The sequence below is a fragment of the Endocarpon pusillum genome (genome assembly GCF_000464535.1).
Source record: "Endocarpon pusillum Z07020 unplaced genomic scaffold scaffold1372, whole genome shotgun sequence".
Taxonomy (NCBI): domain Eukaryota; kingdom Fungi; phylum Ascomycota; class Eurotiomycetes; order Verrucariales; family Verrucariaceae; genus Endocarpon; species Endocarpon pusillum.
Genome location: NW_006916003.1, coordinates 59,688 through 81,170, shown reverse-complemented (window position 1 = coordinate 81,170; position 21,483 = coordinate 59,688). Strand labels below are relative to the sequence as shown.

The 21,483-nt window shown below is 49.7% G+C and overlaps 6 protein-coding genes across 6 annotated transcripts; 1 reads left to right on the top strand and 5 right to left on the bottom strand.

Moving 5' to 3' along the window:
- Window positions 1-1,200: 1,200 nt before the first annotated feature.
- On the bottom strand, window positions 1,201-2,966 carry EPUS_01963 (uncharacterized protein; the record flags this gene model as incomplete). The annotated part of the gene is made up of 6 exons (XM_007801795.1): window positions 1,201-1,273; window positions 1,343-1,498; window positions 2,111-2,250; window positions 2,329-2,451; window positions 2,767-2,881; window positions 2,932-2,966. 6 exons carry the CDS (start codon window positions 2,964-2,966, stop codon window positions 1,201-1,203), a joined length of 642 nt encoding a protein of 213 aa, XP_007799986.1.
- Window positions 2,967-3,227: 261 nt separating this feature from the next.
- EPUS_01962 (DNA replication licensing factor mcm6) lies at window positions 3,228-6,124 on the bottom strand (the record flags this gene model as incomplete). The annotated part of the gene is made up of 2 exons (XM_007801794.1): window positions 3,228-3,356; window positions 3,410-6,124. 2 exons carry the CDS (start codon window positions 6,122-6,124, stop codon window positions 3,228-3,230), a joined length of 2,844 nt encoding a protein of 947 aa, XP_007799985.1.
- Window positions 6,125-7,890: 1,766 nt separating this feature from the next.
- On the bottom strand, window positions 7,891-9,730 carry EPUS_01961 (uncharacterized protein; the record flags this gene model as incomplete). The annotated part of the gene is made up of 4 exons (XM_007801793.1): window positions 7,891-8,231; window positions 8,320-8,512; window positions 8,569-9,226; window positions 9,288-9,730. 4 exons carry the CDS (start codon window positions 9,728-9,730, stop codon window positions 7,891-7,893), a joined length of 1,635 nt encoding a protein of 544 aa, XP_007799984.1.
- A 1,403-nt stretch (window positions 9,731-11,133) lies between these two features.
- EPUS_01960 (uncharacterized protein) lies at window positions 11,134-12,909 on the bottom strand (the record flags this gene model as incomplete). The annotated part of the gene is made up of 1 exon (XM_007801792.1): window positions 11,134-12,909. The coding sequence occupies one exon, from the start codon at window positions 12,907-12,909 to the stop codon at window positions 11,134-11,136; it is 1,776 nt and encodes a 591-aa protein (XP_007799983.1).
- A 333-nt stretch (window positions 12,910-13,242) lies between these two features.
- Window positions 13,243-14,607, top strand: EPUS_01959 (uncharacterized protein; the record flags this gene model as incomplete). Its single annotated transcript, XM_007801791.1, has 3 exons — window positions 13,243-13,276; window positions 13,325-13,383; window positions 13,435-14,607. The coding sequence occupies 3 exons, from the start codon at window positions 13,243-13,245 to the stop codon at window positions 14,605-14,607; spliced, it is 1,266 nt and encodes a 421-aa protein (XP_007799982.1).
- Window positions 14,608-15,418: 811 nt separating this feature from the next.
- On the bottom strand, window positions 15,419-19,196 carry EPUS_01958 (uncharacterized protein; the record flags this gene model as incomplete). The annotated part of the gene is made up of 3 exons (XM_007801790.1): window positions 15,419-15,684; window positions 15,740-17,227; window positions 17,282-19,196. 3 exons carry the CDS (start codon window positions 19,194-19,196, stop codon window positions 15,419-15,421), a joined length of 3,669 nt encoding a protein of 1,222 aa, XP_007799981.1.
- Window positions 19,197-21,483: the final 2,287 nt, after the last annotated feature.

Sequence of the window (21,483 nt, the reverse complement as noted above, 5' to 3'; positions counted from 1 at the left end):
AGCTCGGTGCTAGTATCTCTGTCAGGAAACGGACTACGTTATACGAACGAATCCGTTAAGCCTTAAGGAGTTAAATGGTACTGTTGTGGCCAATAATTATGGAACATCGTTCAAGAAGCTTCTAGACATTCAATGCGGCGCTGTATTAGGATTAGCTGCTACTAGGCCTGAGCTATGAATACTTCTGGCCCCCTATTAGTACTACGTACTGTACTAGTAGTAGTAGTAAGCCTAAAGACTTCTTGGCCTTCTCCAGAGAAAGTGTTGCACATGATGTGTGTTGCGTGAGTCAGTTTGTCATGTTACTTTGTCTATCTTGACTAAATGCGCCATCGAAGCCATGACTTTGGGTTGCTCGCAAACCTGTGTCGGACGACTAAGAGGCGGCAGGAATAATCCGTAGGAGAAGCAGGTACGAATTGGTAAGATACAAAGTCCTCCTCGATACTTGGAATAGGTGTTCATGTCTTCATCATGAAGACCTCGATCTTTACCCACGATTTGCGTCTGAAAATTTCCCGTACGTCTTCCTACCGTGCCCACGTCATATTGGGAGTGGTGTGCTATCAGCAGAGACTCGTAATCTCGAAAATTTGACTCACTCAAAATGTCCACATGCAGCATCGCATAGTCGGGACACTAGTGCCAGCTATTTGGGGGAATTGGAGATTTGACAAAGAGAGAAAATAGAGGGACGGGATACTGGTATGTAGAATGAGTAAGCTGGGCGGTATTTGCTCTAAAGATCTCGGGACACCTCAGTGTATTCATATTGCGGTGGGTATTTGGCGAATTTGTCGAAAGAGGAACAAGACAATTGCTTGGTCTACCCAAGACAGCTCGCCAAGGATGATTGACGCCGCTCGCCTTTCACAAACGCCCGTTCGAAAGGGACAAAATCGTGAAGCAGCCGAATGCCTTTGGACCAACTCAGTTCACTATTCCGCTGGTGCTCCTGCTTATATCTTTTGATTTTCCGCATGGCGCGACATCTTTGGTGGTCATATGCAGGCCATCAGATATCGCCAACATTGCTCGACTAAGCTGATGCTGCTTCGAAAGCATCTTGGTATCTGTAGACCCTGGATCATGTCTTGTGCCCTAGCTTCTGCCGCAATCGGAAGGCCTCTGCTTTGAACGAATGTCCAACTTCTTTCTCATCCGATTTTCCACTCGGCTGTAGCTGGTAGATCCGTAACTTCATTCCTCCATCTTGACGTCGTTGTTCATCTCCACTCCCTTGGCAGCTGATATCCACAGTACATTGTTGCATCTGGAAGCCACGGGTCAGCTAGGTCCAATGGATTGCGCAAAGGCCGTACCGGACAAGCTCCCGACATACCTTATCAAAACCTGTCCTAATGTGCCCGTGCTCTTCCCATTGATGAACTCTTCCGTCTCATTTAGCTGCACATTCATGTACGAGTCGACGCTGATCAATCGACCCTTGTACTCTGTTTGCCCCCATTTCAGACGAATTATGACTTCCTCGTTGATCCTAGAGACAAGGGGACCGTATTAGCAGGGTCACCGTGTGTAGATTGTGCATAGCTCCATCAGGTCCTGGATGACGATGTCGAGGAGAGATAGGTAAGTCTGTAGCGCAGGATTGAATCGACAAGGACAACCTACAGAGATTGCAGCATAGGTCGCGGGTTCACAGGAACGAACTGCGGCAGAGTTAGTGCTTTGCGCTTGGAAGAGCAGTGAAGAGCATACACTCATGCTGGGCTATCGCATAGAGAACGTCCCAGGTTGGCGAGGGTTCGAGAAACCAAGAAGTTAGAGATTTCCAAAGGAGTGTGCTCAAATGATGTAGAGAATGTGGAAGATGATTATTGTGATTTGAATTTACTCCGTCTGGGCGGACGCTGGTCGTCTCACAACTTCAAGTTTCCAAAATACACCCGCCAAGGCTCAGCCCTGTCAATCTCATTTTTGGAAATGAACGGTGGAGCATTACAGACGACTCGGAGCAGTAATAATGCATGTCACAACGCACCTTGAATGGTCACTTCGGCATCTATTCACCACCCTCATGAGATATGCTGCAAGGTTGCATCACTATCGTGCCAATACGCGGCCTTGAAGGCTCCACCAAGTCTCTCACGCTCTTTTGATCTCCCATTTCAGATCCTTTATGCTGACCTCGGCACTCACTTTCTCATCATAGTCAAACCACTCTCCTTCCTGTAGATCGATACCACCGAAGGTAGTGGGAGACTCCAGCCCTTTGGCTTCCCATTCTCCCTGCAGAGAGGTCAGTTCATGCTCAAGGAGCATCCATTGCCTTCTGGGGGTGAAGTCATGCTCCACCTTGTGACTTACTTCTGGCTTGAATTCTACAAATTCGCAGCCCCTACAATCGAACTCGATCACATTCTGTGTCTTTGGCGGGGAGCTGTGGGTGTAGGGAGCTGGAGCAGCTTTGATGGTGGCACTGGACTCTCTCTGCGTAGAGCAGGCATGTTAGAATGGCCGCCCCGTCCAACAGAAGGGGCTGGATCCGAAAGCTGGTACCTTGCAGTTCTTGCATCTCCACACAAAGTTTGCTTCTCCTCTGCTGCCAGAGAGTTCGTTTGATTCCTACCGGAACAATTAGGAACAACGAAGTTGAAGGTCTTGTATGGGATTGATGTGACATAACTGCCAGTCTCTCGCTCCGTCCATAGCAACGTAGTAATCCTCAATTAAGGTGCGAACGAAATGTGGTACGAAATGACTATTCTAGTATGGTACTTGAGACGACCTGGCTGGAGCACTTACAAAGCGGCTGATGCTGACCCAGTTCGGATGAGTTTCACGGCACGATGTGCATTGGACCTTGAAGGAGTAGAAGTAGGGGCTGTCCGGGGTATCGACAGGCCGAAGATCTGTCACCCTTTGATGGGTCAATATTAGCTTGCCATGCACCTGGGATACGATCCATACCCTTCTAGGTCTGCTTTCAAGGCAAGTGCCAGCATTCTGATGGTGGACTTCGGACGTAATCAATCATATAAGTGGTTGGGGAATGATTGGTGGAGATGTAGAACGCGGAAGTAGCAACAGCAAAATCAATACGCTGAAACCCAAATATGAGCTGTCGTTATATTTAGGTCAGTGCAGCGTCTCCAGTAACTATCGTATAACAACGCCTGTATTCAGTGTTCCCGGACGCCATAGCCATGCTCGATTCGCGAATGCAGAATGCCGCAACCTAATCACTCCTTCTCGAGTGCACCTTCTTACATCTCCTCGATAGCGCAATTGGGATGAAGCACGTAAACAACTCTCTCCGCATCAGCTGAACTCCCAGCAAGTTCTTCATCACCATCCACCAGTCCTTCGCCTCGTACTTGCTGGATGATATTGTCCTGGCATAGAAGATTAGCTCACTAGACTATTAGCTTCGAATAATCATGCATACCTTCAGCATCCTCTTGAGGACTTTTTTGACAAGTTCATGCTCTGCCTCGAGATCTTCTTGATTCTGCAAATCGCCTTCCACTTGTTCCAGATACCATTGCACGAGCTCGTCATTCTCAACTCCTTCCCCTCTTGTGAGCTCATCTTCATTGATTCTCTTCGCCAGTAGATTCATCATCTTGTTGTATTTCTCCCAAGTAATCTTTGTTCTCTGAGGTCTTGGTGCTGGGGTACCTTCAGCTGCTCCCTCGGCGTCATCGTGATCTGCCATTGGACTGTCACCATCCCCATTGCCTGGTGCAGGTGTTGTCTCTTCCTCGTCCTCTACCTCGATGTCATCCTTTTCAACACTGATGATTGACATTCGGAGAAGATTGAAGGCTTCAATGACCATGGGCTCTGTGATATCTTCGACGCAGTTGGCCTTGGCGATGGCTTCGCTCAGACGAATCAGACTTTCTAGCTGACGTACGGTGATACGATAGCTATTTCTGCCAACCCCACCAGAGTCATCTGCTCGAAGCTCTTTGTACTTCTCCACCAGCAAAGCTTTTGCCGATGGTGTGAAAGCTGGCTTGAACGTCTTCGCAAAGCGAATGTACCGCTGCAACTGCTCAGTCGAAAATTCTGGCGTAATTGATTCATCCTTCAATGCATGCAAGTTGACAATGTGGGTGGCAAGATGGCGGTCAATGGTCTCATTACACTCGTCTAGGATGACGAAAAACAAATCAAATCTTGACATAATCGGGGCTGACATGTTGATGTTGGCCCTGAGCGTGGTCTTCCGGTTGTATCTGCCACCTATCGGATTTGCTGCTGCTAGGATACTCGTTCTGGCGTTTAGGGTGGCGTGTATGCCAGCCTTTGCAATACTGATGGTCTGCTGCTCCATGGCCTCGTGGATAGCTACTTGATCTGCGATGTCCATTTTGTCGAACTCGTCAATGCAGCAAGTAGCGGAATCACTCAACATGAGTGCACCAGCTTCAATGGTGTGTTCCCCAGTCTCTTCATCTTTTACAACAGCAGCAGTAAGACCCGCCGCACTAGACGCTTTGCCCGAAGTGTAGACAGCTCGTGGGAGAAAGGAGGCAATGTATTTGAGAAATTGAGACTTTGAGGTTGAGGGGTCTCCCACGATGCAAATATTGATGTCACCCCTCAACGCCATACCCTCTGGGGTCATCTTCGACACACCGCCTAAGAGCTGTAACAGCAGTCCTTTCTTTACGATCTCGTGGCCATATACCATGGGTGCGAGGCTCTGTACCAAGCGGCTGTAGATCTTGTCGGTATGGACCATATACTTCAAGTCATCGACTTCGGCCTGTGTTAGTGTTTCGAGGTAGGCTTCCTGCGCCCGCTCGGCACTGTCATACAGGTCGAAAGCATCTGTTTGATGCAGGGAATTGAGAATGTTACTGCTGACTCCATTCAGCTGACTTGCCGCCTGGCCAGGGGTCGAAGTGTCTGGAGACGAGAAACAGGCCAAGAAGGCCATGCGATATGTCAAGTCACGTACACCCAGTGATTTAAGTCCGGACACACCTGCTCCTCCAACGTCACCACCACGAAAGTTCCGATTGTCGCGTGAAGCTTCCGGCTTGACACCAGGTATGCCCATCTGCGAGACATCGGGCACAACAATCAACGTGCCTGTAAAGATACACTTCTCGCCCGGCTTGGTCCTCTCAACCTGCTCACCTCGAAGGATGACATCCATCGTCCGCGGCATACTACCAGTTGGGATCTCGGAGCTGTTCTCTTGAATACGACATCTTTGCCAATCGACGAACGTGCTGTTCCTAATATCCAGCCGCCATGCCTGCTTATTGCCGCAAATGCCGTTGGGACAGATCGTAGGCTCGGTATAACGGAAGGTCTGCTCAATGTTCGGAACTACGGCATTGCAAGCCTCACAGACGAAAGTACCTAGCGCCAATTCAGGACGTACTTCGGATGTTCTTGTTACTGTCCCTGAGATAGACAAAAGTCTACCGATTTGATCGGTTCGTAGTTGTCGTACCCGCGAGACCAAGGGTAGATTGTAGAAAGCCAGTGTGAATATTTTGTCTGTCTGTTGATTGATTGTCTTCTCGCCTTGAGTATTGGCTTCGCTCGATGCGTTTCCAGTGAGGGAAGAGTTTGCTTGCGAAGAGGTACTGGTCATCTGCCTGTGGTCTTTGAAATAGACAGGCTCGTACTTCGCAAGTAAGGCATGGAGAGCTCGGGTTAAAAAAGGCAGGAATCGATAGTACTGACTTGCAATAGCATCTGCGAGTGTTGTGCCTTCTCTGTAGGCCAACAGATGTCTATAATCGACGTATAGTGTTGAAAGCTGAAATTCCCGGAGTCCATGAATTTGATTGATGTAGTATTTGTCGGTCTTCAATTCGCTCGATGGCGGCAAGCCAGATGAAGAAGGCTCTTCGACGTGGGCTTCCAGGAAATCCTCAAACGCCTGCTCCACCTTCTCCCCAGCTACGTCAATAACTTTTGCAACGTTTCGATCGAGTGGATTCCGAGCACGACCAGGTAAGCTGCCAACCACCTCATCGTCAGGAAAGACATCGGCTTCGGAGGGATGGCCATTGCTTTCTGAAGGGATGGGTTGGGGTCGAGAAGATGATGGTAGGTCTTGTTGTCTGCGCGCCGAAGACGGGGTGCCCGCAAATGCATCCGAGTGGATAATTGAATCTACAAGAGTCGACATTCTGACATGAGGATGCAATGGTTAATGAAAGGTCAAGCTTTCCTTCAACTTAGAGATTCCAAAAACTGAAAGGAGTCGCGTAAGGACGCGAAAGTGTAGCGCGTCGAAAGTGCTTGCATTAGCGTCGCATGTTCCTCGAGGTAGGGAAATCGCGTGTGCACTTGGACTAAGTGGAGACTGCGTTATAGACGCGTGAAATGATGGCAGTGTCATACATAAGATAATTTTTCTCGGGGCTATGGCGCCTATTTCGCAGGTTCAAAGGTCCCCTGAACTGTTAGAGTTTAACAAACTAAGTCAAGAAGAATTTCTAAAGAAAAGAGTGTATACAAAAAGATATTTCTCCCCGACGGGGAATCGAACCCCGGCCATCCGCGTGACAAGCGGATATCTGGATATTTTTAGTGATGATTTTTTTACGTTTCAAGTATTATTGTCTTACCATAACCACTAGACTATCAAGGATTATATGTATCAGATCCATTGCTATCAATTTTATAACAACTCTGCTAATAAAAATTTCTTTTTATAACATCGATCCCGATTATAGATACAACATCTACCAATATGTTCATCAAACTATGAGTCCTTTTGCGTTGACATAACGTATATAGTGCCTTATTTAGCGTGGCTATCTGTACGTAACAGTCAGATCTGCCTGCCAAATGCCCCTAACGACAAGGTCATCCTCACAATCGTCAACATTGTTGGATTCAGGGGGGTGCCGCAGGGGATAAAACTCCTATGACGCCTATCCAGGACCTGACTGACAGTTGTCAGCCGTCACGCATTTGTAAAAAACGCATTCAATTATGCACCAGTCTAACAGTAAACCCGAATAATGAATGTGACTTCATTCAAGCATGAATATCAGATCATCTTAAGTCCACAGCGTAGAAAGGATACAGGTAAGATTATAACTTGTACAATTATATTTCAGTAAACGTTTATTCACCACCGGACCCTCTATAATAAGGGCTTTCGGGGCCATTATCCATATTAGACTGATCGGTTTAATAACACTCCTGGTTACTTCATCCTTCAGCTCAATACTGCTTCCACATCGCCGTAATTTCCATTACATAAGTGGATATGATACACTATGCTAGGCAGAGCTGCCGGGTATGTTTTCGTGCTTGCTTCTCAGCCATAGTAGGCATTTCAAGAGTACAAAAGCTGCCAGCTTAGATGGAGGAGGGCAAATTAGAACATTTTGTGCGTTCTTTCATGGTTCTCCGCTACCCATTACTGATTGGATGTGGTTCAGAAGCCGTGGGTCGTTCTACCTGATATTTAGAGAACTTTTTTGCTGTAGTAAGAGAGGCTTAGAGTGGGAAAGGCGAAAGCCAAAGGAAAGGCGTATTAGTCGTAATTGACTGCATATCATATACAGTCAACATATTATGATCTTGGCATGGTGTTGATTGACCCTGCTTCCCCTCAACAAAGCCGTGACACGTCCCAAACAGCGTAGGGAGAAGAAGAGGAGATAAAGGGAAATCACAAAAAGGGATGTAAGGAATCAGCTGCTAGAAAATACCTTCTCTGTCACTTGGCTTGTTTCGGGAGTATTTTCCTTCTCCAAGATTGATATCAATGCGCCCTGTCCTCTACGCCTCCAACTCCGCCATACCCAGGGGAGAAATATCAGGGGGAAAAGCCATTCGCTGGACGTACAGACAGACAAATTCAATGGCAAACTCAATTGCAAACTCAATGACACCCGCATCTCGGCCAGTGCGCTCATTTCTTTTTCTCTATGGCAATCAATCATTGGGGATTGGCACCTCGGCCTCGGCCCAGGGTCCGGCCAGCATGTCGCGGGAAAAGACGGAGACATCGTCGCCCTCGGTCTGGTAGAAGGCAAAGAGGTCGTTGCCGCCGCTCGGGTTGGGAAGGGTAGTAACGCTGAGGTGGGTGCCTGGTAGGCCGAGGGAGCCATTGCCGGCGCTGAGGATGGTGAAGTTGTCGTTGGGGACAAAGGATGTGTTCTCCGAGTGCCAGGAGATGTTGTAGCCGTGGATGGTGTAGTCGGCAGACTGGGCGTACAAGTAATTTGTGTACCCAAGGGAGGTGGAGGGATGGAGGTTTGGGATGGATATTGAGGCTAGCAAAAGGGAGTTAACCACGAGAGGACAACAGGAGCTGTCTGTGGAAGACAGAGAGAACAGGAGAGAAAGGAGAGAGAGGCGTACTGTTTGTCCATTCGTTGATTGGGTGGCTGAAGTTTCCGGCCAAGCTGGTATTTGTGTCCCGCCACCAGATCTCAAGGGTGTTGTCGAGGTTGACCATGAAGACATATGTGACGCTGCCGGGGCCCCAGGAATAGCATCCGACCCCGGCTTGACCGTTCTTGTTCTGCCATGTGTCTTGGGGCACCCAATCGTCCTAGAGGCGCCGCAGTCAATAATAGCATGTTCACGTTGGGGTGTATATGTGCTAACCTCTCCATAGAGCCAGCCCAGTTGCTCAAAAGTGGTGTTACTGCTTGCATACCAAAGACGCACCCCAATTTGATCATTCGGGAGCCCTTCAGTGTTCGGTGCGTTAAATGCATCGCTCCTTTGGAAGCTCGAGTCGCCGTAGAAGTTGCCGAACCAGCAGGCCTGCAGTCCTATCCGGTCCGCCCTGTTGACCCTGAGGTTCCGTCTCGACAGCGGACCGTCACGCCATACGTTGGTCGTGTTGCTGTTGATCCGCTCGCGGAGTCTGTCGTCGACATCAACGTAGAAGATGTGCCAGATGGATGCTTCGTCCATAGAGTAGGCGACCGCGGATATCGGCGTCCCGTTCTTTGCATCGCGCGCTAGTGTCTCGCCGGCAGAGCCACCTTGCCAGGTGCCATCGCTCATCAGCTGGCTCCAGCGGAGATCGCCTGACCAATGCTGGTAGTACATGGTGATCTCGCCACGATCGTCCTGGCCAAAAGATTGTGATGCCAAGGCAAGTCCGGTCCCATTGAAGGCACCCGCAGTCGAGTAGTACTGCGGGTTCAAGGCGCCGCCAACGTTGAAGTCTGGATCACCGGTATTGGGCGGTGGACCTGTTGCTGTTGGTTGGGGTAGTGTAGTGTCTGTTGGCAGGGAGGTCGAATCATTAGAGCTAGGAAAAGCAACCATCAGCGCAGTCCACAATTGCCATGACTTGGTGCAGCGGAACATACGATGATCTGCGAGTCCCAAACACAACTCCCAGTGCTATAGCGAGGGCCACAATGATGCATGTTGCTAGACCAGCAGCGACAAGGAACCACTTCTTCGGCAAACCGCACATGCGTTTCCTAGGAGGATGAGCTGGCGGTGGTGCAGAAGGATCTCCTCTGCCATTATACACCTCCTTATCGTCTGTGCTGACAACAGAATCCAGTCCAGGAGATCCAATGACGGGAGGTTGAGTCGTTGCCGGCGAGGATGGTGGCTCTGTCCCCCTGGTCAGTGAGCCTTGGTGCGATACCCCGACTTCTCGGTATGTTTCCTGCGGCGGCGAGACCTGACGTGGAGCTTGCTGCGAAGTGTTGTAAAAGCTTTGCCATTCAGCAGGCAACTGAGTTTGAGCACCCGAGAACTGGCTGCTCATAGACTCGGGGGAACGAGTCTTTCGGTCCATATTGAAATGGTGCTCAGCTCAGTCTAGGAGAGAGTTTCGGGAGATTTGGGACACAGTAGCGATTCCGCCTGTTTGCGAAAAATGCTCGTGCCACCAACCCTCCTGCCCCGGCCCGCCTTGTTGGGTCTTGGTAACAGCTGTACGGGACACCATGGTGCGTACCCCGCCATTGTGGGAACGCCTCAGAAGGGTATTGATCAGCGATAACTTCGGGAAAGACACCTCGATAAGGCTGAGGGCCAATTGCAGATGCAGCACTTGGTGTTTTCATTGGGCAAGCCATGAATCCAGGAGGATGGTGAGCTGCCGCTCGGGGAAACGGATTGGGCGAGGCAGTCGAGCCAACATCGTGCGTGGGGGCCAGCTGCTCAGCTGAGTCAGCTCTTATCTCAACTGCTCACCATGCCTTATGTCACAGCCAGGATACCTCCATAGGATACCTCCACAGGATATCTCCAGCAGGTCATCGACATATTGAGTGGAAACCTGCCTATGGTAGGTGCAATACGGGCTGCGGAAAGCGACTTGACACCGAGACACAGAACTAGCAAACAAGAGACCAACAATCATAAGAGATGAACACATACGAAGAGGCGCAAAACGACTAACCCATCAGAGGGCTAATAGCACTTGGACCCATTTCGTTTTCATCTCCTCACTATAATAGGCTTGAAATTGAGGTAGTTAGTTAAGAACCCAAAATGATCTGAGCCTAAGTTCACGTACGTAAAAGAGCTGGAGCTGAGCCGCGCAGGGCAGGGTTTTGGCGGGGCTCAAAGCAGTAAAGTGTCCGTAAAGTGTCCGTTAAAATTCGAGCTTAGAAGGACTTCCCCCCCCTAAAGGTTAGCCTTGTTCTCCGCTCAAGATTTCGGTGGGACAATCTCCTTGAATCATCCTTGGATCATCCTGGATCATCCTTGGCTGATTCTTTGACTTTAATCCTCCATGAGCTCTTATTGGAAAAGATGGTAAGCTTGCTCTGAAATCCATGCACGCCGCTCAGCCAGCACTATTCAGCTCGTATCGGACCGTATTCCTTAGCGTCAAGACATTCTCCTTCGAGAAGGCGTTGATAATCACTAACTACACTTGTGGAATGGGTGGTTTTGAACGTCGTATGTGGGTAATAGCCACTCGGGATATATGATGCTGTTCCATCCATAGAATGGAACTCAATTGTTTATTGCTTTCGCCGCAATGGTGATGTCTATTGCTATGGTCTTGATGCACGGACGAAAAAACAGCGCCAGATGACACCAGGTTCTTACTCCTTTGCTGCAACTTCACGGCAACACCTGTATTTCGTATCGATCAGGTCGAGAATAATGTAGAGCTGTGCTTATGCATTGATACTACTAGTATGTATTGCTTCAGGGTATCAGGAACATTCGATTTCTATCTAGTTACACCGCTGCTTCCAAGCGAACCTCCGGCTGCTCCGAGTAACTGGCTTGTTCTTGCTCACATGTCTTCCTGATGGCTCTATTGATCCTCAGATAGCAGACTTCTCGGCCCATAATCTCCATCAAATCCGGTATTGGAGGGCCCGATGCACCAGACATCAACGACCATCGTAGGAAGTGGTAGATCTCTTTCCTCCAAACCTTGACGTTTTCCATTGCTTCATCGTTCGCTGGTTCCGTTTCTGACCCTGGCGGCTGGATGGCCACAATGTTGTCCCGATGAACAGCGGCAGTCCATTGCTGATCAGGGATCAGCAAGAACGATGCAGCCGCCACTCTGAGGGCAGAAAGCGGGCAATCAGGGTTCAATGGTGTGTAAGCGGGAAGCTCTTCTAACGGCTTGAAGAGGTTGGAGCTTCGCTGTGCAAAAGCTTCTGCCGTGGTATAGGACTTCCAATCTGCCCGAAGTATGAGCCCTACTACATCTTCTAGGCTTCGCCTGCCAAGTATTGCAGAAATATGGTTCTCGTCACAAATGTCATGCAGAAGACTGCACACTTTTTGGGCCATGTGATGGAACTGCTTACCGCCCTCCGCAATGTACTGACGCGCATATCGTTCTTGCAGGAATTGAAGCTTTGCGAAAGAGACCACCGTGTTACCTTTCGTGAATTTGAGATCGAAGATTTCTTCCAGCCGATTCAAGGAAAGGAGGTCGCTCCTTTGCTGGTGTGACCATCCGAGCAAAACTGCAAAATTGACTAATGCATCTGGGAAGATGCCCTGTTTGTCTCTGAAACTGGCGATGTCAGTATCGAGGTTGCGCTTGCTGAGTTTCTGGTTGTTCTGATCCACCAACAATGGTACATGGCCGAAGAGAGGAGGTTCCCAACCAAAAGCCTTGTACAAGGCTAAATGCATGGGAGTCGAGGACATCCACTCGGCGCCTCGTATGACATGGGTAATCTTCATGAGATGATCGTCCACAACATTCGCTAAATGATAGGTTGGATGGCCGTCAGATTTTATTATGATGGGATCATCATACACAGGATCGTCAATGAGGTTTTTGCGACCCTGCTGTCCTGACTTTCCGGTATTGCCATAGACGAAGTCGTGCCATGGAGGATACCTGTCTGGAGCTCTCAGTCGTACAACATGGCTTTCTCTTCGCCGTGCCCGGTCTTCAGACTGGTGCAGTGAAAGATGCGCGCAATTCCTGTCATAACCTAGTGGTAGGCCTTCCTCATGACGAGACCGGTTCAAGATGTCAAGGCGCTCCGCCGAGCAGTAGCAACGATAAGCAAGCTTCAACCTGAGTAACCTCTCTGCATGGTCTCCGTAAATTTTCGTCCTTTCTGACTGTCGGTATGGTCCATATGGGCCACCCACAAGAGGCCCTTCATCCCACTGCAAGCCGGCCCACTGTAAGTCCCTACATAGTTGCGCCTCAGCGCCAGGGATGGTACGCTTCTGGTCTGTGTCTTCAATCCGTAGCAGGAATTGACCTTTAGTCCGTTTCGCAAGGAGATAGTTGAACAGAGCTGTGCGAATGGAGCCGAGGTGGAGATTACCGGTTGGCGAAGGTGCGAATCGAGTTCGTGCTGGGTGGTCAGGCAGGAGATGCTTCGCCCGAGTTGAAGAAGCGTCTCTCACTAAGTTCAGACTCGGTCTGATAGACTTGACGCGACGATTTTCGAGGCTTTGGCCACATTGAAACCTACAGGAGCAGTAGACGTAGCGCGGGCTAGAGGTTTGAGGGCCCAGATACCTCATTCTAGGACAACGATGGCATTCTCTTCAGCCCTTGGGAATCATCGGCTGCGCTTAGCACAAGTAACACCAAAGGCTCCCAGCAACGCCACTACCACCACTTTGTCACGCTGCACCAACCACTCCGATGCGACATGTGCTGCGTTCTGTTGTCGTAGATACCATCAAAAGGCCTAGAATGCGCAGGCAGATTGTGGGAGATGATTCGTCCTCCGTCCTCCGCAACTTCTGCACAGCCGTCTCACCTTCCGCTTCTGGAGATCTTCATACATCACTCATAATTTTTCGGAGTGTTGAGTGTTGTCAAACTCACCTCCCCCCACAGCCGCAGTCAGAATGAACGGAAATACGGATCAAATCGATCTCTATGGTGAGCTACGTCCCTACGGCTCTGTATAGAGATACTGATACGTCGTAGAGATCCTGAGTGTTCCGCGAGATGCAAGTAATGCTGAGATCAAGAAAGCATATCACAAGGTTGGTTGTCCTGCTTGCCGAAGAGTCCCCTCAGTCATTAACATCATGTAGGCAGCATTAGCACATCATCCGGACAAAGTCGCCTTCGAAGATCGAGAAGCCGCCGAAGCCAAATTCAAAGCTGCCTCGCAAGCTTACGAAATCCTCCATGATGACGAGAAACGCGAGATGTACGATACGCACGGGATGGCGGCTTTTGACGGCTCAAGAGGACCGGGCATGGCGGGTGGCCCAGATCTAGAGGAGCTCTTTTCCTCGATGTTCGGTATGGGTGGCATGGCCGGCATGGGAGGCGCCAGAGGAGCGCGGAAACCGAAGAAGAGTCCAAGTGAGCAACAAAAGTATGAGGTGACATTGGAGGATCTCTACAAAGGCAAGAACGTCAAGTTCAACTCTTCGAAGCAGATCCTGTGCCCAGCTTGTAAAGGAACCGGGGGCAAAGAGAAGGCCAAGGCAACAAAATGCAGCAACTGCAAGGGTCAAGGTATCCGCCAGGTGTTGAGACAAGTTGGCCCAGGAATGCTCACGCAGGAGACTGTCGAGTGTTCGGCTTGCGGCGGTCAGGGAGAGGTGTTCAATGCTAAGGAAAAGTGCAAGAAATGCAAGGGAAACCGGACAGTCGAAAGCAAGACCCAGCTCGAGATTTACATCCCACGCGGCGCCAAAGAAGGAGATACCATCCTTCTAGAGGGTGAAGCAGACCATGTCCCAGGTGCACAAGAGCCAGGAGATCTCATCTTCCACCTTCAACAGCTACCTCACCCCACCTTCCAACGCGCTGGGCCAGACCTATCCGCAAAACTCGAAATCACTTTGGCCGAAGCACTCACCGGATTCCACCGCGTTGTCGTACAGCACCTCGACGGTAGAGGTATCGAGCTGCAGCATCCCAGGCAAGAAGGCCAGATCCTCCGACCTGGCCAAGTGCTTCGGATACCCGGAGAAGGCATGCCCCACAAACGCAGCGACGCCAAGGGCGACCTCTACCTTACTGTCGACATCCAATTCCCACCCGATGGCTTCCTCAGCGACCAACAAGCCCTCGAGCAACTCCGCTCAATCCTCCCACCACCTCCCCCACCAGTCCAAGCCGACGAGGTCGATGAGGTGGACTACGAACCTAACGCTTCGATGGAAGATTTCGGCGGCCGCGACGCAGCAGAGGGATGGGAAGATGAGGACGACGAGGCGCGTGGCCCGCAAGCCCAGTGTACGCAGCAGTGATATGGTTGATAACTTTTAACATGACCGGTAGTGGGCCACAGATAGCATCATAGCGGTACCAGTGGTGGTTCGTGTTGTGCCCTCTGGAAGCAAGCATAGCGGGGCGTTTCGGCAAATGATGAGACTGGGCTTGGGTAGTCTTTGTTACGCAGAACATAGACTAAATGGCTTACTACTTTATTTTCATGCCAATACACGTGCTCGAACACCGACCAAATTTCACTACTTACTCCCCGAGCCCCTGACACCTGGTGAGTGTTCAGCCTACGAATCTGAGGAGCAGGAGGCCTCCATGACGCCAGGCGCGTTGCTCAGCATATCGCCTGCCTGCCCCCCTTTACAGCTACTTCACACTCACGAGGCGCTCAAGCGGAGAACTCTCCAGGATGATATGGAATATGGAGATGTGATTGCGCTAAGCTAAGCTCGAGCCAAGTGCCAAGTATTTCTTCTGGGGGAAGTTGAATGCTCAAGGGGCTCGGAGATGTTTTTCTGTGTGAGTTTCCAGTTTTCTGATCTTTTTTTTCTTCTTCTCTGATTTAGGGGGTTGTGGTTGTTCGGCCGTGATTCGTAAAAGGTAGGAGGTCGTGAGGTCGTGAAGCTCATTTGTCGTGAACCCATGCCGAAAGCTTGTGAGCCATTGGAGTCTTGAGAGCATGAGAAGATTTTGAAGAGCACGGGAAGCTTTTGAAGAGCACGGGAAGCGATTCCTTGAGATGAGAAATGTAAAAGAGAGAAGTGGATTAGGTCGTCGCAAGGTAGAGCCATCCCATCCCTTGCGCTTGTTGTCCTGTCAAAACATGCGATGTGGCTACACGAATGACGGAATTGGCACTCTGGTTGGGGCTCCACTGTCGGATTGATCGTCGTCATCGTCTTCGTCCTCGACGAAGATGAAAGGGTCGGCAACGATTTTGTCCTCGTGGCCCTCATTCCAATCGATCGGGCCGAAGAGACGGAGCAGTTCTTCAGTCGATAGCTTGCCCGGCCGGTTCTTAGCAGCCATAGCTAGGTCGATTTCCGAGGTCTTTCGTGCTTGCATGGCGAGAATGTCATCATCGATGGTGTCTTTGGCCACTGTAAAGAGAAAGTCAGCATGCGCAGAGACACTGCAGAGAATGCATGAGCATACCAATGCGGCAAATATCAACTGGCCGGTCTTGTCCGATGCGGAAACAGCGGCAAAAGGCTTGCGACTCAACAGATTCGTTCCACCAGAGATCAACAATGATCACTTTCGATGCCATGGTCAGGTTGAGGCCAACGCCACCAGCTTTGAGCGAAGCGAGCAACACTTTCGTATCGTTTTTCTCTGCGAAGTCCAAGATCGCCCTGTCTCGAGCTGCAAACGACATACCCCCATGAAATTGAGACCAGCCCCATCGTTCCTCTTGCATCATGCGAGCTAGAATCCGAATCATGTCTCGGAATTGAGTGAAGATGATAATTTTACAAGTCGGATCTTCTTCCACCCAATTTTGTATCTGAGCTTTGACTGCTAGAGTCTTTGCTGAGGGAAGAATGGAGCCGCCTACAGAAATCCAGTCAATATCACTATCGGCGCTATCTGCAGACCTTCGAGCTCGGCGAGCCTGCCCTCCAGACACAGGAGAATTGAGCTGCTTCCGTGCCTCATTGAAACCGTGGCAAGGTTCGGTGTGCTCGAACATTGCATCACATGCGAGGCAGTTGGCTTTATCTTTGTTGGTCTTACTCGCATCGAAGAGCATAGCTTGTAGACACTCTTTGCAATAGACATGATAGCAGGAAGTGACATGAGGATTGTCCGGGATACCTCCACACTTGTGGCAGAGAGATCGCTGATTCATCAATGCCCATTTCCCACTTTCTTGCAGAGTGCGCAGATACTTTCTGAACCTGAAAGCAGTACCGAACGTGCCACCCAAGTCATCAGCTGCTTCTTTGGCATTAGCCTCATTCGTATGGGAGTCGGCCGCATCCGGTTGGACCGTCTCGTTGGTGAGTGAATCTTGAGCATCTTGTGCTCGTGAAAGCATCTTCCTTAATTGTGTAAGCATATTCTGACTGCCACCTTCTCGTTGGGGTTGCACTTCATCTTCGGTCAACCGCCAAAGCTTTTCGAGGTCCTCACCCTCCATGAGTTCTTTTAGGGTCTGCTGAATTAGCAGAATGTGACCGGTCAACTGGCGTAGTCGCAGGTAGAGGACGAAGATGCTCTGAAAGTTTTTGTCCAGCTCCCCAGATCTGGCGTACATACGAATCTTCGCAACAAAACGATTCTTCACGATCTTATAGACTGCCTTCTCACAGTCGTTGAACTCAACCGAGACAGTTTTAGTCGTGATCCCGGGCAACTGGAGCAGAGGGCGGCCAAAGATTGTGTCGAGATGAGTTCTTCTAATCATGATCTGCCGCAGCAAAGTCTGGAGTCGACGGTCGGTTGTCTCGTTACGCCCAGCAAAATTGTTCTTAAAAGTTTCAAGGCTGCCCGTGTGAGGAACCTTTAGGAATGAGAAGAACGGGAAGAACTCTTCAAGATTGTTCTGAACTGGAGTTCCACTGATGGCCCAACGATACTTCCCAGAGAGGCTTCGAATAGCCACAGAGGTCTTCGAGCTATGGTTCTTGATTGCTTGTGCTAATCAAAGGTCAGCAACATCGATCATTCACAGAGGAGAAACGTCAAACAAACCCTCATCTAGGACGATTCTGCGGAAGAATATCTTGTGCAAGACGCCGCGGTTCGCATTGAAATACTCAGCCCACCAACTTGCCTTCGCGTCTGGAGTGACCAGGTGCATTGGTGTTTTGCAATGAGGATAGCTGCGCAGTACCTCGCCATACGATGTAATGACAATATCCGTGTTGGATAAAGTCTTGGTAGGATCGGCTGACTCGAGCCGGGATCCAGCACGGTAAATAATGGTCTCCTGGAAAGTTCCTGGCATGACATGCTTTTTAATCTCACTCAGCCATTGCGAGCACAGCCCTGCCGGACAGACGATAAGAGTTGTGCGATTTGGACTCTTCGGCGGTGCCTGCCCATCAACAATATTTGCTAAGCAGGTTACTGTCTTTCCCAATCCCATCTCGTCCGACTGAAGCCCACCATACGGTCGCGTTGAAGAGTTTTCGCGATCTCGCATGAATGCTGCCCCAAGCAGCTGATAGTGATACAATGACGTTGCCATACCTCGAAGACGCCAACCGTTATTACCATCAGCCTTCATTGCGGCATGTCCGGTGAATGACCTGGTAGCTTTGTCAAGAGCGTTCTTGTCAGCATTGTGTGTGGTTCTCTCCGACTCTGGGATGCTGGCGATCAGCTCTGCCAGAGCAGTCTTCTTATTGGTTGAGGTAAAACCTGGCTGTGCCGCCTTTCCAACGTTTGCCTGAGCTGCTGCAACGATATCATTGTTGAACAACGTTTCCATGTTCAGCATCTCAGGCCCCTTACGCTTCCTGCCTCGTTTCGGCTTTGGTCCACCTTCGGGGTATTTCTTGTCTTTCGCTTTTGACACACGGGTCTTCGGACTTTTTGGCGTTTTATTCTTCCCCGTTCCTTTAGGCTGACGCTTCCTGCTTGCATCCTTGCGGCCCTCGGCCTCAAGAGCAGCATAGCCAATCCGCGTAGCATCCTGTAAAGCAGACTCTGGAATCTTGTTTGGCCGACCTCTATGCCTTTTCGGAGCTGCCGGGGTGCCTGAGCCCTCTTCCTGTATAGAATTGTTCATTGGAGCGGAGAGAGTCCGTTCGGAAAGAAAGAGCGCGTCATCATCGTCGACTCCTGAGTCTATGTTTTCATATGCTCGTTTTCTTGAGTTGAGCTTGAGTCGATGCTCTTCTGCATTTCGAGCTTTTGAGAAAGCAATGTCGTCCTGCACCGAGTTCTCACCATTCTTTTTCTTGCGCTCGTAACTTCTTTTGTAGGACTTGAAACGAGCCACCGCTGAGGCATCTTCGGCTTCAGTGTCGAGCTCAATAGGAGAGAAATGATGACCTGTCTCGACAATCTCCACATCACCATCGTCATGGGGCTCAGCTGGTCCGGCTGGTGTAGAAGATTGTGGAGTAACCGTAGTAGGAGATTTGATGATCAAGCTTCGCCGAAACAAGTCTCCAGCCTCTTCTAGGCGCCGCTCATTTTCTGCAGCCTGAGCAGCACGCTCCTTTGGAGTCTTGAATAGCTTTTTCGTGAGAACGACACGTCGGGGTTCGTTTGAGTTTGAATCAGCTGTTGAAGCGATGGAACTATCTGCACCACAAGCTAAAGTATTGGTACTGCAGCCGGAGGCTGTGTCAGATATCACAAGACTGGTACGTTCTGTCGGCTCCGGTATGGCGCTTTGGTCAACTTGAGGGACTGGATCATGGGCAGTGGATTCTTCGGGAATGTTGGAGCAAGATGAATTTGGCTCCTCTTCACACTTTGGTGTGGAGGGCTCCCGTACCATATTGGTGTTGGTAATGTCAAGGGAAGCTGGTACCATAGTAGCGTCATCTGAGGTAGTACAGGACTCCGGATGAGCGTTACGACAACTGGGAGCGTTTGTCGACGGGCTTGCGTTCTGCTCGTCTGTTCCATCTAGAATGTTGGGTGACGCCATGTTGAGTGTGAGCCAGCGTAGATGATAAGATATGCTGGCCAGGTCAGTAAGCGTTTAAGTAAGAAAGGGAATGTAGCAAGTGTTGAAATAATGTAGAGGGTGTAGTGATGGCCAAGCTGAAGTAGAGCATAGGAGGACTGAGGGTTCTAGAGCCGACCGAGATAGTGGGGGATCACAAAGGAAAGTTTGCCTAATGTACAGGATACCTAAAAGTTCGGACGATGACTTACAAATTCTGTGGATGTTTACTATTCAAGACTCCGGTGGAGATGATGCGAGAGTTCCAAGGCAGTCGGGGGGTCACAAGAAAATGAGAGACGTAACTAGTGAAGCAACGGTTTTGAGAGAGAGAGAGAACAGTAATAGATGGAGATGTTTGTTGGTGGAGAGATTGTGGTTGCAAGTGAGCTCAGAAGAGAGAAGTCTTCTTAAGCAGAAGCAACTTCAAGATGAACAGACTAACCCTATTGGGAGGTAAGCTGTTTGAAAAAGAGAAGAAAAAGACTCCGAAGATAGCTTGAGGCGGAGTAATAGAGCTGATAGTTGGGTAAGTCCTGATGTAACGCGAATAATGAGCCAAGTTGACGATCACACAACTGCAAGGCCAAGAATGACCTGTCCTCGAGGAAGTCGAAAGAGATTCTTGAAGAACCTTGACTAGAATGAGAAAAGCACTTGTCGAAGCTTGCGATGCTTGAGAGGGCGGTACTTACTAAGGAAAAGATCCTAAGAGCAATGAACTAAGTGAACTTTATAAGCTTGCTGGAGGGGCGCTGAATGGTTGTCCCTTCGAACCAGGTTGAGAGTCTAGCGCTGGAGGTATGGACGTCCACACTGCTGTGATGCCTCCTTGCCAAGGCAGAAGCTGCACTGGTGTTCAAATCAAGTCGAAAAATGCGCTTGAGTTCGGTCTTGTCCGGCGGTTCCATAACGAGTTCACGAAGCAACACAATGAATCCAGTGCTCACCTCCAGATAACGTGGCAAGCACGGGTAATTGCTCTGATACTTGCGCGAGTACTGCGACCTCAGGAAAACATTAATCACATGCTAACTAATGTACTTGACGACATGTAAAAAAGATAGTCCATATCGGGTAGACTCGCAAGCTGCCCTAGGAACGACCAGCGAGCGAACGCCAATCGTTATCATATCTGTGTAAGATGGTTGACAAGACGTCGTCGGGACTCTTCTCACCAGTCATAGATAAGGTATCTGAGCATAGAACGTTTGGGTAGACAATCGAAGGGAAGACACCGGCTGGTCGTGATTCCACGGAACCATAAGACATGGCTCTCTCCAAGGAAATAGTGCAGATTGGTAGCCCGGGCTTTCTCCGGCCATAGTAGTTCAATAACCAGAGATATCGAGGGCCGAATTGATCCTCTGACTCCTGGCATTTGGAATCAGCCAGAGTCTGAACAGCATCTATTCAAGTCACTATGCAAATAAAGCGTTAGTCTTAATCCAACGACCCCAATTATCCATCCATAGCCGGATCCAGTGGTGACTTTACCAATTTTTCTCCTGGCTCGGCCGTAGGCTTATGATTTCGATCAACGGGTCTGATCGGAGGTGCTCATCATAATAGGCACCGACCCCGAAAAGCTGAGGATCCTTGAACTTTAGGGAGCCATCAATCGTATTTGCGCCAGGCACAGCCTGGATGTGGCCTTCAATTATGCTAGCGAGCATCTTTTGACTATATGTATTGTGTGGAGAACAATTTCCAAGCCCGATACATCCTCTGCAAGAGTGATGTGTGTCATGCTTTGGGTCCCTTGCGTTATAGCACGACTGAGATGCGAAGATGACAAGCAGGATACCAGCAACAGCAATGTAGCCGACCAAAAATTTATGGGATGTAGCTGGGAGGCAGTGTATCGGCTAGCTGGAGAAAGTCGTCAGATTTAAGGGGTATCGACTGTGGCCCACCTGAAAATCGCTGGTTGGCCACAACTCGGTTTGCAGCTGGCGCAGATAGAAGTCTTACCCCCATCTTGGAAGACGTCAGGTCGATAGAAAGGCCCATGTTCTGTTTCGGGTGTTTAGGACAAAAGGATGTCAAGGTGTTGTTCTTGACTCAACGTATAGTTGTAGGGCTGCAGTAATAATAGTGAACATCTATGTTAGGCGGTCATGCTTATCCTTCACCATAATTAAGTATATCGGTTTCGCCACGTTGGATGTTCAGCGACTATTTTTCTTTGCCAGCTGTGAATCAGAATGAACAGTCCCTGCTAAAGAAGACAGGCACCGTAGCCACGATAGAGGTCTCGTTCGACCTG